The 12062-nt window shown below is 69.8% G+C and overlaps 1 protein-coding gene across 1 annotated transcript in view; it reads left to right on the top strand.

Moving 5' to 3' along the window:
• The window catches only part of CELSR2 (cadherin EGF LAG seven-pass G-type receptor 2), a 78906-nt gene that overhangs the window by 39374 nt on the left and 27470 nt on the right, over window positions 1–12062 (top strand). The window contains exons 5-13 of the mRNA XM_077839245.1: window positions 105–193; window positions 1787–1944; window positions 2316–2479; window positions 3349–3474; window positions 3812–3978; window positions 5873–6058; window positions 8294–8407; window positions 9078–9252; window positions 9634–9775. Of these exons, the coding sequence (XP_077695371.1) occupies window positions 105–193; window positions 1787–1944; window positions 2316–2479; window positions 3349–3474; window positions 3812–3978; window positions 5873–6058; window positions 8294–8407; window positions 9078–9252; window positions 9634–9775 (1321 nt within the window). The remainder of the gene's footprint in view (window positions 1–104; window positions 194–1786; window positions 1945–2315; window positions 2480–3348; window positions 3475–3811; window positions 3979–5872; window positions 6059–8293; window positions 8408–9077; window positions 9253–9633; window positions 9776–12062) is intronic.

A 12062-nucleotide genomic window follows, 5' to 3' on the forward strand; every position in this document is an offset into this window, starting at 1 on the left:
GCTCTGGGTTCCCTGGCCCACCTCAGGCCGTGGCTCCCCCCATTCCCCTGGGGTGCCCCTCTCGCCAGGGCCCCGCAGCAACCAGCGTCCCCTGCTCCCCCCAGGCGAGTCGACCACCACGGTGTCCCCGTCCGTGCCGGGCGGCGTGAGCGATGGGCAGTGGCACACGGTCCGGCTGCGGTACTACAACAAGGTGAGTGGGGCGGGGCCGGCGGGCAGCCGGAGGGCAGGGCATCCGGGCAGCTGCCTGTCAGTGCCGTGCCTGCCAGCCATGCCACGGGCAGGGGAGGTGAGGCGATCACCAAGGCAGTCAGAGGTCCCAGCAGACCCCCACAGGAGGCAGCGCTGGGCCCCTGGCCCAGCCCAGCCCCTCCCTCGCTACGGGCTGACCCTGGTGCTGAGCTCGCTGCATCCCCCCCCAGCCCCCTCAATTCTCAGCTGGCTGGGGGTGGGGGCGGGGGGCAGGCTCCTGTCCTGGGGCCCCAGAGAGCTGGAGGAGGCAATTGTGGGGTGGGACCCGCGGGAAGCATCTGAGACTCTTGGTCCAGGGGGAGGGGTTCTTGGGGGAGGGGTGGAGGCCCCAATCCCAGGGCTCCCAGTCTCCTGCCCAGGGCGGGCCCCAAGGTCTCACGCCAGGAGTTCTGCCCCACAAGTCTGGCTGAGGGCTGCCCCGAGCCATCCATGGGGCAGCGCAAAATGGGATGGATGCAGATGGCACCAGGTCGCTGGGGGTGGGAGGCAGATGATCGACAGCAACGGGAGAGCCCCTCCCACGGGCACAGCTGGTGTCTACACTGGCTCTCCAGCGTGTCCCGCGTGGCCAGGGCCCGAGGCAGCCTCCTGGCGGAGACGTGGCGGCTCAGCTGGGATTAGTGCCATTTGCCGGCACCATGTGGGTTTACCCACCCACTGGGCACAGCAGAGCAAGGGGTCAAGTGCCGGCTGCTGTGAGCCCAGAGCCCAGCCAAGCTCCCCTTGGTCAGGCTCTGTCCGTCCATCTGTCCTCGCCCTGTTCCAAGGGACCCGCAGCCAGCTCTGCTCCCCCTCCTCTCCCACTCCCTCCTGCCTCGGGGGGGGGTAGCCCATTTGCCCTGTGGAGGGGCGGGGAATCCATCCCCTTTTGGGCACTGGGCGCCAGGTGTCGCTGGCCTGGGGACTGGCTGAGATGGGGTCACCACAGCTTGCCCAGTGCAGATAGCTGGGCACCATTCACCTGTGTCTCTTAGCCTGTCCTGAGAGCAGACACGCCCCCAGTACCATGCAGAATACTGGCGAAACTGAGGCACACATAGGCATCAAAATTCCCACTTGGTCACAGGTGCTCACTGCACTGCCTGAGGGATGGGAGTCCTGGAGCCTGACTCCCACAGGGCCATGGCAGGGCCAGCTTCCCATGGGCCTGGCTGGGCAGGGAGCGGCCAGGAGAAGGTCGGGCCATGAGCTGGCCGGGCGGGTGATGGCAAAGCGGCTCTGCTGGCAGCTCCTGGGGCTGCTACTCTCCCCGACCCCACACGCCCGCAGGCTGCCAGCCGGTTCCCGTCTTGTCACTCTCCAGCCGCTTCCCGCGGGCAGGGGCAGGCCGAGATCTGGGTCCCAGGAGTGCTGGGGACTCCTCTTCTCTGGGGTGCGGCCCCATTTGGGGAGGAGGCTGCTGGGCTGCTCTCACGATGGGATGGCAGCAAAGGTCTGACTGGTGCCCGAATCCCTTGGGCCAGGGAGGTGCGGATTGTGCCGCACGCCCTGCCCCAGCCACCTGCTGCACCCTGGGGTTTTGCTCTCTTCACAGCCCGTCATTGGGAAGTCGGGGGTGCCCCAGGGCCCCTCGGAGCAGAAGGTGGCCGTGGTGACGGTGGACGACTGCGACGCGGCTGTGGCCCTGAAGTTTGGCCAGGTGCTGGGGAACTATTCCTGCTCCGCCCAGGGGACGCAGTCGGGCACCAAGAAGTAAGAGACTCGCTGGGGCCCCGAGTAGCGAAAGCCAAGCGGCTTCTGCACAGGGAGAAGGGGAGGGGCTGCTGCTGCCCCTCACTCCCGACCCGCAGCCCCTGCTAGCCCTGCCCCCCCCCCGTCAGTGCCCCTCACTCCCGACCCGCAGCCCCTGCCAGCCCTGCCCCCCCCACTCCGTCAGTGCCCCTCACTCCCGACCCGCAGCCCCTGCCAGCCCTGCCCCCCCCGCTCCATCAGTGCCCCTCACTCCCGACCCGCAGCCCCTGCCAGCCCAGCACCGGGCAGGGGAGGGTTTTCTGGCGCGTGAATGGTGAGGAATCCCCCACCGCATGGTCATGTCCCCGTATGACTCTGCTTCCATTGCCCAGGTCCCTGGATCTGACGGGCCCCCTGCTCCTGGGGGGGGTCCCCGACCTGCCAGAGAGCTTCCCGGTGCGCAACCGGCAGTTTGTGGGCTGCATCCGGAACCTGCTGATCGATAATCGCCAGCTGGACATGGCTGACTTCATCGCCAACAATGGCACCGTGCCGGGTAGGTGCTGGGCAGCTCCGGGGGGGGCCTCTGGGATAGGAGCCGGGGGGCACCATGCTGCGTTGGTGCTGGGTGGTCCCTGAGTTAGGGGGGGCTCTGGGATAGGAGCCGGCGGGCACCGTGCCTCATGGGTGCTGGGAAGTCCCTGGCTTAAGGGGGTCTCTGGGATAGGAGCTGGGGGGCACTGTGCCGCGTGGGTGCTGGGTGGTCCCTGAGTTAGGGGGGGCTCTGGGATAGGAGCTGGGGGGCACCTTGCCGGGTGGGTGCTGGATGGTCCCTGAATTAGGGGGGTCTCTGGGATAGGAGCTGAGGGGCACCATGCTGGGTGGGTGCTGGGTGGTCCCTGAGTTAGGGGGGTCTCTAGGATAGGAGCTGGGGGGCACTGTGCCGCGTAGGTGCTGGGTAGACCCTGATTTAGGGTGGGCTCTGGGATAGGAGCCGGGGGGCACCGTGCCTCGTGGGTGCTGGGTAGTCCCTGATTTAGGGGGGGCTCTGGGATAGGAGCCGGCGGGCACCGTGCCTCGTGGGTGCTGGGTGGTCCCTGATTTAGGGGGGGCTCTGGGATAGGAGCCGGGGGGCACCGTGCCTCGTGGGTGCTAGGTGGTCCCTAAGTTAGGGGGGTCTCTGGGATAGGAGCTGGGGGGCAAAGTCTCCTGTACCGCAGGATGGGGGTGCAACAGAGGTGTGTGTGCCAAGCCAAGCGGCATGGGTTCTGGGCGTACCTCTGCCCTCAGTCATGGGGTTCAGACCCTGGGAAGGGGCGGCCATTGGGTCTGTGCCCCTCCCTGAGCCCCAAAGCGTCACCTGCCCCCTCGTCTCTGGGGAACGCTTCCCATCAGCCGGGGCTCAGCCTGGCTCTCACCCCCCAGGCTGCTCTGCCAAGAAGAACGTCTGTGACAGCAACACCTGCCACAATGGGGGCACCTGCGTCAACCAGTGGGACACGTTCAGCTGCGAGTGCCCCCTGGGCTTTGGGGGCAAGAACTGCAGGCAAGGTAGGGGGCTCGGGGCCAGGCGGGAGGCTCCAGGGGGGACAGGCTGGGGGTTCAGGGCAGGGGCAGGTGCAGGGCTCGCAGGGGGGGGGACAGGCGGGGGGGGTCCGGGGGGGACAGGCAGGAGGTTTGGGGGGGCAGGCGGGGGGCTCGGAGGGGGCAGGCAGGGGGCTCCAGGACAAAGCTGGAGCCACAAACCACTGCCCGAGTGCTGGTCCCCAGGGAGCAAGGCCCCTCCAGACCCGCTCTAGGCCCCTGCATGGCTCTTTGGGGGGGCGGGGCCGCGGGCCCCTGTCGTAGGGGCAGCAGGCCCCATGGGCTGAGCTGGTGTCTCCTGCAGAGATGGCGAATCCCCAGCGATTCCTGGGCAGCAGCCTGGTGGCCTGGAGTGACCCGGCCCTGAGCATCTCGCTGCCCTGGCACATGGGGCTCATGTTCCGCACCCGCCAGGCCCACGGCGTCCTCCTGCGGGCCCTGGCTGGGCAGCTCTCCACCATCACCCTGCAGGTAGGGCACCGGCAGGCGGCTGCCACGGGGGAGGGGCCGTTGCCCGGCAGGTGGGTGCCATTGGGGGAGGGGCTGTCGCCTGGCAGGCGGGTGCCATGGGGGAGGGGCCATCGCCTGGCTGGTGGGTGCCACGGGGGGAGGGGCCGTCGCCCGGCAGGCGGGTGCCACGGGGGGAGGGGCCGTCGCCCGGCAGGCGGGTGCCACGGGGGGGAGGGGCCATCGCCTGGCTGGTGGGTGCCACGGGGGATGGGCCGTCGCCCGGCAGGCGGGTGCCACGGGGGGAGGGGTCGTCGCCCGGCAGGCGGGTGCCATGGGGGAGGGGCCGTCGCCTGGCTGGTGGGTGCCACGGGGGGAAGGGCCGTTGCCCGGCAGGTGGGTGCCATGGGGGGAGGGGCTGTCGCCCGGCAGGCGGGTGCCATGGGGGAGGGGCCGTTGCCCGGCAGGCGGGTGCCACGGGGGGAGGTGCCGTCGCCCGGCAGGCGGGTGCCATGGGGGAGGGGCCGTCGCCTGGCTGGTGGGTGCCACGGGGGGAGGGGCCGTCGCCCGGCAGGCGGGTGCCACGGGGGGAGGGGCCGTCGCCCGGCAGGCGGGTGCCACGGGGGGGAGGGGCCATCGCCTGGCTGGTGGGTGCCACGGGGGAGGGGCCGTCGCCCGGCAGGCGGGTGCCACGGGGGGAGGGGTCGTCGCCCGGCAGGCGGGTGCCATGGGGGAGGGGCTGTCGCCTGGCTGGTGGGTGCCACGGGGGGAGGGGCCGTTGCCCGGCAGGTGGGTGCCATGGGGGGAGGGGCTGTCGCCTGGCAGGCGGGTGCCACGGGGGGAGGGGTCGTTGCCCGGCAGGCGGGTGCCACGCGGGGAGGGGCCGTCGCCCGGCAGGCGGGTGCCACGGGGGGGAGGGGCCATCGCCTGGCTGGTGGGTGCCACGGGGGAGGGGCCGTCGCCCGGCAGGCGGGTGCCACGGGGGGAGGGGTCGTCGCCCGGCAGGCGGGTGCCATGGGGGAGGGGCCGTCACCTGGCTGGTGGGTGCCACGGGGGGAGGGGTCGTTGCCCGGCAGGCGGGTGCCACGCGGGGAGGGGCCGTCGCCCGGCAGGCGGGTGCCACGGGGGAGGGGCCGTCGCCTGGCTGGTGGGTGCCACGGGGGAGGGGCCGTCGCCCGGCAGGCGGGTGCCACGGGGGGAGGGGTCGTCGCCCGGCAGGCGGGTGCCATGGGGGAGGGGCCGTCGCCTGGCTGGTGGGTGCCACGGGGGGAGGGGCCGTCACCCGGCAGGCGGCTGCCACGGGGGGGAGGGGCCATCGCCTGGCTGGTGGGTGCCACGGCGGGAGGGGCCGTCAGCCCATAGGGACTCCCTGCGGGTGCCAGAGCCTGGGGGATGCAGGACCTTGATCCCCCTACTGCCCAGGTGAGGGCGGGGCCCATTCCTGGCACAGTGCCCAGGGAAGTGATGCACCCCCCTCTGCTGGGCTGGTGCCAGAGCGCTCGGGCCCCCTGGCATCGGCCCCACATGGGCTGCGAGAGGCGGGGGCTGGGAACGGTCCCACGTGCCCCACTGGCCTCCAGCTAACACTGCCCACCCCAGGGCCCCTTGCACTGGTGCAGCTGGGAGCACCCGGATCTGGGAGACACTTCCCGTCCCCAGGGGCCCCTGCCCAGAGTCTGAGCATCCACCCATGGGCCCTCGAGAGCCACCCACTGGGCACGTCCCAGCAGCCGGGACCCCAGACCACTGCTCCCCTGGAACCCGTTGCCCCCCTGCTCCCAACTCGCTCCCCCACTGCCTCTCTACCCCCTGCTTCCCCCACTGCCCACTGCTTCCCCCCGCTCCCCCCCGTTCCTGCCCCACTGCCCCCCGGCCCCCTACTCCCTTCACTGCCCCCGCCCCCTCTGGTTTCTTCCAGCTGAGCGAGGGGCACGTGCTGATGAGCGTGGCCCAGCCTGGCGGCCGTGGCTGGGCACTCCAGCTGCGCCAGGTGAAGGTGAACGATGGCGGCTGGCATCACTTGCAGCTGGAGCTGCGGCCCGGGCGGGAGAGCGCGGAGGCCGAGGGCCTGGCTGTCCTGTCCCTCGACTACGGCCTGCACCAGGTGCGGGGGCTGGCGGGCACAGAGCTGGGCATGGAGGGTGCAGAGCAGCGGGTGGGGCCGAGACAAACCGGGGGCTGGGACAAAGGGGGTCTGGGCAGGATAAGGGGGGGAGGGGCGGAAGGGGGGCTGGGTGAAGGGTGGGGGCCAGGATGGGGGACTAGGCGACGTGTTGGGGGCGGAGGATGGGGGGCAGGTACAGGGGGGAAGAGGGGTGGGGGCAAGGTGTTTGGGGTGTGATGGGCCCTGGGGGAGGGTGTAGGGGGCAGGATGGGGGGCTGGGCAAGGCGTGGGGGAGGGGGCGTCGTCACTGTCGTTCCTTTAAACCTTGTGTCTGTTTCTTCACATTTGAACTGAATTTTGGGGCCAACAACAGAGCCGGGGTGAGAGCAACAGAGACACCCTGGGCTCCCCGCTCCACCGGCGCCCCTCAGCCCCAACCCGCAGCCCCCTCAATCCCGCCCCTGGGCTCCCCGCTCCACCGGCGCCCCTCAGCCCCGACCCGCAGCCCCCTCAATCCCGCCCCTGGGCTCCCCGCTCCACCGGCGCCCCTCAGCCCCAACCCGCAGCCCCCTCAATCCCGCCCCTGGGCTCCCCGCTCCGCCGGCGCCCCTCAGCCCCGACCCGCAGCCCCCTCAATCCCGCCCCCGGGCTCCCCGCTCCGCCGGCGCCCCTCAGCCCCGACCCGCAGCCCCCTCAATCCCATCCCTGGGCTCCCCGCTCCACCGGCGCCCCTCAGCCCCGACCCGCAGCCCCCTCAATCCCGCCCCCGGGCTCCCCGCTCCACCGGCGCCCCTCAGCCCCGACCCGCAGCCCCCTCAATCCCGCCCCCGGGCTCCCCGCTCCACCGGCGCCCCTCAGCCCCGACCCGCAGCCCCCTCAATCCCGCCCCCGGGCTCCCCGCTCCACCGGCGCCCCTCAGCCCCGACCCGCAGCCCCCTCAATCCCGCCCCCGGGCTCCCCGCTCCGCCGGCGCCCCTCAGCCCCGACCCGCAGCCCCCTCAATCCCGCCCCCGGGCTCCCCGCTCCGCCGGCGCCCCTCAGCCCCGACCCGCAGCCCCCTCAATCCCGCCCCTGGGCTCCCCGCTCCACCGGCGCCCCTCAGCCCCGACCCGCAGCCCCCTCAATCCCGCCCCTGGGCTCCCCGCTCCACCGGCGCCCCTCAGCCCCGACCCGCAGCCCCCTCAATCCCGCCCCTGGGCTCCCCGCTCCACCGGCGCCCCTCAGCCCCGACCCGCAGCCCCCTCAATCCCGCCCCTGGGCTCCCCGCTCCACCGGCGCCCGTCAGGCCCGACCCGCAGCCCCCTCAATCCCGCCCCTGGGCTCCCCGCTCCACCGGCGCCCCTCAGCCCCGACCCGCAGCCCCCTCAATCCCGCCCCTGGGCTCCCCGCTCCACCGGCGCCCCTCAGCCCCGACCCGCAGCCCCCTCAATCCCGCCCCTGGGCTCCCCGCTCCGCCGGCGCCCCTCAGCCCCGACCCGCAGCCCCCTCAATCCCGCCCCTGGGCTCCCCGCTCCGCCGGCGCCCCTCAGCCCCGACCCGCAGCCCCCTCAATCCCGCCCCTGGGCTCCCCGCTCCACCGGCGCCCCTCAGCCCCGACCCGCAGCCCCCTCAATCCCGCCCCTGGGCTCCCCGCTCCACCGGCGCCCCTCAGCCCCGACCCGCAGCCCCCTCAATCCCGCCCCCGGGCTCCCCGCTCCGCCGGCGCCCCTCAGCCCCGACCCGCAGCCCCCTCAATCCCACCCCCGGGCTCCCCGCTCCACCGGCGCCCCTCAGCCCCGACCCGCAGCCCCCTCAATCCCGCCCCCGGGCTCCCCGCTCCACCGGCGCCCCTCAGCCCCGACCCGCAGCCCCCTCAATCCCGCCCCTGGGCTCCCCGCTCCACCGGCGCCCCTCAGCCCCGACCCACAGCCCCCTCAATCCCGCCCCTGGGCTCCCCGCTCCACCGGCGCCCGTCAGGCCCGACCCGCAGCCCCCTCAATCCCGCCCCTGGGCTCCCCGCTCCGCCGGCGCCCCTCAGCCCCGACCCGCAGCCCCCTCAATCCCGCCCCTGGGCTCCCCGCTCCACCGGCGCCCCTCAGCCCCGACCCACAGCCCACTCAGTCCCATCCCTGGGCTCCCCCCACCCCCCAGCTCTGCCGGTGCCCCTCACTCCTGCCCAACAGCCCCCGCCCTGCTCTCCCAGTCCAGGGCTCCCTGAGCTCTGCAGGGCCCAGCGCTCACCGGTCTCTCTGGCAGGTGCTGGAGGTCGTCGGCAGCGAGCTGCAGGGGCTGAAGCTGGGGAACCTGAGCGTGGGCGGCGTGGCGGGCGCGGGGGGCCGGGTGCAGCAGGGATTCCGCGGCTGCATGCAGGTACCGGGGGGCGCCGGGGGGTTCGTACCTTCCTCTGGGTGCCAGCCGGGGGATGGGCCCGTCCGGCTGGGACCTGGCACCTGGGCGGGCAGGTAATGGCAGCATCACGGCCGGACCTACAGTCCCTGGCTCTCGGGCAGCCCCACCACTGTCCGCGGGCACCCGCCAGCCCCAAGTCCCAGGGTCAGACTGTGGCGTCCTCTAGTGGCCAGTCCTGGCAGCTACAGCCTGCCACACAGTTGGGCCCTTGGGGGCTGGTTTCCATCCTCTGCTGCTGGGTCTGGGGTACAGCATGAAACACGCAAACAACAGGGTGATGGTGGAACCCAGCCCCCTGCTGGGGGGCTGCCAGGGAGGCTCCAGGCCCATTCTTGGGGGGGGTCGCTCTGGGCCTGTTCTCGGGGGGCTGTGGGCCCATTCTTGGGGGGGCTCTGGGCTGATTCTTGGTGGGCTGTGGGCTCGTTCTGGGGGGAGGGGGTCTGTGCCCGTTCTCAGTGGTGCTCCAGGTCCGTTCTCGCGGGGGCTCTGGGCTGATTCTCCGGGGCTCTGGGCCCGTTCTGGGGCGGGGGGCTCTCAGCCCATTCTCAGGGGGGCTCCAGGCCCACTCTGAGGGGGGCAGAGGGGGGCGGGGCCAATGCCAGGCTCACCGGAGCCCCTCGTGCCCTGGCAGGGGGTGCGGATCGGCGAGACGTCGGCCAGTGCCGTGGCCCTGAACGTGAACCAGGCTGAGCGGGTGAGCGTGGAGCATGGCTGCAGCGTCCCTGACCCCTGCGACTCCAGCCCCTGCCCGGCCAACAGCTACTGCAACGACGACTGGGACAGCTTCTCCTGCAGCTGTGACCCAGGTGAGGGGCAAGAACTGGGCGGGGGGCAGTGTTCCCTGCCCTGCACTGCCCGCATCAGGGGGGTCACATGCTCCCTGGTGATCCCTGTGCATCTTCAGGGTATTTGCCCCGCCCCAGGAGCCCCTTGGGATCAGCGGGGCACATCTCAGCCAGGCTGGGGAGCCGTGGGGCGCTCAGGCCAGCGGCTCTGGGGCTGATCTCACGCAAGGGGCACCCCAAGGCTGGCCAGCCCCCTGGAGGACAGCTCCGGCCAAGGCCGCCCGGCTGTACTGCACGCAGAGCATCACTCCTTCTCAGCCAGCAGGGGCGGGCGGCCGTGGGAGCCCTGGGCTGGGGCAGCGGGACACTGAACCTCCAGGCATCTCCTCCTTCCTGCCCCAGGTTATTATGGAGACAGCTGTGCCCACGTGTGTGCCCTCAACCCCTGTGAGCACCGGGCCACGTGCACTCGCACGCCCAGCGCCCCGCACGGCTACATCTGCGAGTGTCCCCCCGGCTACTTCGGCCCCTACTGCGAAAACAAGTGAGATGCCGGGACGCGGGGCGTGCGTCTGCCATGCATGTAGACGCGCTGTGTGGGCATAGGGCTGGTGTGCGCACACGGTGTGTGTGGGGGGGTGTGCAGTGCAGGTGTATGCAGGGAGTGTGAGTGTGAGTGTGTGCACAGTGGCGGTGTGTACGCTGTGTGCTGTACAGCTGTACACAGGGTGTATGTGTGTGAGAGCGAGCACCATGCAGGTGTACGCTGTATGTGTGTGCGTGTGCAATGCAGAGCTATGCAGTGAGTGTGCATGCCCTACGCAGGTGTGTTCAGTGAATATGTGTGTGGGGCTGTGTGCAGTGTTCGTGCACACTCAGGGTGGGTGTGTGCGTGGCATGTGGGTATACTCAGTGATTGTGTGTGTGTGTAGTGCAGGTGTATGCAGCCAGTGTGTGTGCCATGCAGGTGTTCACAGTGAGTGTGTGTACATTGTGTGTGTGCAGTTTAGATGTACAGTGTTTGTGTGTGCAGTGCAGGTGTGTGCTGGGTATGCGTGCAGTGCAGATGTAGGCAGTGAGTGTGTGTGTGCACTGCAGGTGTGTGCTGGGTGTGCGTGCAGTGCAGATGTAGGCAGTGAGTGTGTGCGTGCAGTGCAGGTGTGTGCTGGGTGTGCGTGCAGTGCAGATGTAGGCAGTGAGTGTGTGCGTGCACTGCAGGTGTGTGCTGGGTATGCGTGCAGTGCAGATGTAGGCAGTGAGTGTGTGCGTGCAGTGCAGGTGTGTGCTGGGTGTGCGTGCAGTGCAGATGTAGGCAGTGAGTGTGTGCGTGCAGTGCAGGTGTTCGCTGGGTGTGCGTGCAGTGCAGATGTAGGCAGTGAGTGTGTGCGTGCAGTGCAGGTGTGTGCTGGGTGTGCGTGCAGTGCAGATGTAGGCAGTGAGTGTGTGTGTGCAGTGCAGGTGTGTGCTGGGTGTGCGTGCAGTGCAGATGTAGGCAGTGAGTGTGTGCGTGCAGTGCAGGTGTGTGCTGGGTATGCGTGCAGTGCAGATGTAGGCAGTGAGTGTGTGCGTGCAGTGCAGGTGTGTGCTGGGTGTGCGTGCAGTGCAGATGTAGGCAGTGAGTGTGTGCGTGCAGTGCAGGTGTGTGCTGGGTGTGCGTGCAGTGCAGATGTAGGCAGTGACTGTATACGTGCAGTGCAGGTGTTCGCTGGGTGTGCGTGCAGTGCAGATGTAGGCAGTGAGTGTGTGTGTGCACTGCAGGTGTGTGCTGGGTGTGCGTGCAGTGCAGATGTAGGCAGTGAGTGTGTGCGTGCAGTGCAGGTGTGTGCTGGGTGTGCGTGCAGTGCAGATGTAGGCAGTGAGTGTGTGCGTGCACTGCAGGTGTGTGCTGGGTATGCGTGCAGTGCAGATGTAGGCAGTGAGTGTGTGCGTGCAGTGCAGGTGTGTGCTGGGTGTGCGTGCAGTGCAGATGTAGGCAGTGAGTGTGTGCGTGCAGTGCAGGTGTTCGCTGGGTGTGCGTGCAGTGCAGATGTAGGCAGTGAGTGTGTGCGTGCAGTGCAGGTGTGTGCTGGGTGTGCGTGCAGTGCAGATGTAGGCAGTGAGTGTGTGTGTGCAGTGCAGGTGTGTGCTGGGTGTGCGTGCAGTGCAGATGTAGGCAGTGAGTGTGTGCGTGCACTGCAGGTGTGTGCTGGGTGTGCGTGCAGTGCAGATGTAGGCAGTGAGTGTGTGCGTGCAGTGCAGGTGTGTGCTGGGTGTGCGTGCAGTGCAGATGTAGGCAGAGAGTGTGTGCGTGCAGTGCAGGTGTTCGCTGGGTGTGCGTGCAGTGCAGATGTAGGCAGTGAGTGTGTGCGTGCAGTGCAGGTGTGTGCTGGGTGTGCGTGCAGTGCAGATGTAGGCAGTGAGTGTGTGCGTGCAGTGCAGGTGTGTGCTGGGTGTGCGTGCAGTGCAGATGTAGGCAGTGACTGTATACGTGCAGTGCAGGTGTTCGCTGGGTGTGCGTGCAGTGCAGATGTAGGCAGTGAGTGTGTGTGTGCACTGCAGGTGTGTGCTGGGTATGCGTGCAGTGCAGATGTAGGCAGTGAGTGTGTGCGTGCAGTGCAGGTGTGTGCTGGGTGTGCGTGCAGTGCAGATGTAGGCAGTGAGTGTGTGCGTGCAGTGCAGGTGTGTGCTGGGTGTGCGTGCAGTGCAGATGTAGGCAGTGACTGTATACGTGCAGTGCAGGTGTTCGCTGGGTGTGCGTGCAGTGCAGATGTAGGCAGTGAGTGTGTGTGTGCAGTGCAGGTGTGTGCTGGGTGTGCGTGCAGTGCAGATGTAGGCAGTGAGTGTGTATGTGC

This window comes from Eretmochelys imbricata, chromosome 21, assembly GCF_965152235.1.
Source record: "Eretmochelys imbricata isolate rEreImb1 chromosome 21, rEreImb1.hap1, whole genome shotgun sequence".
Taxonomy (NCBI): Eukaryota; Metazoa; Chordata; order Testudines; family Cheloniidae; genus Eretmochelys; species Eretmochelys imbricata.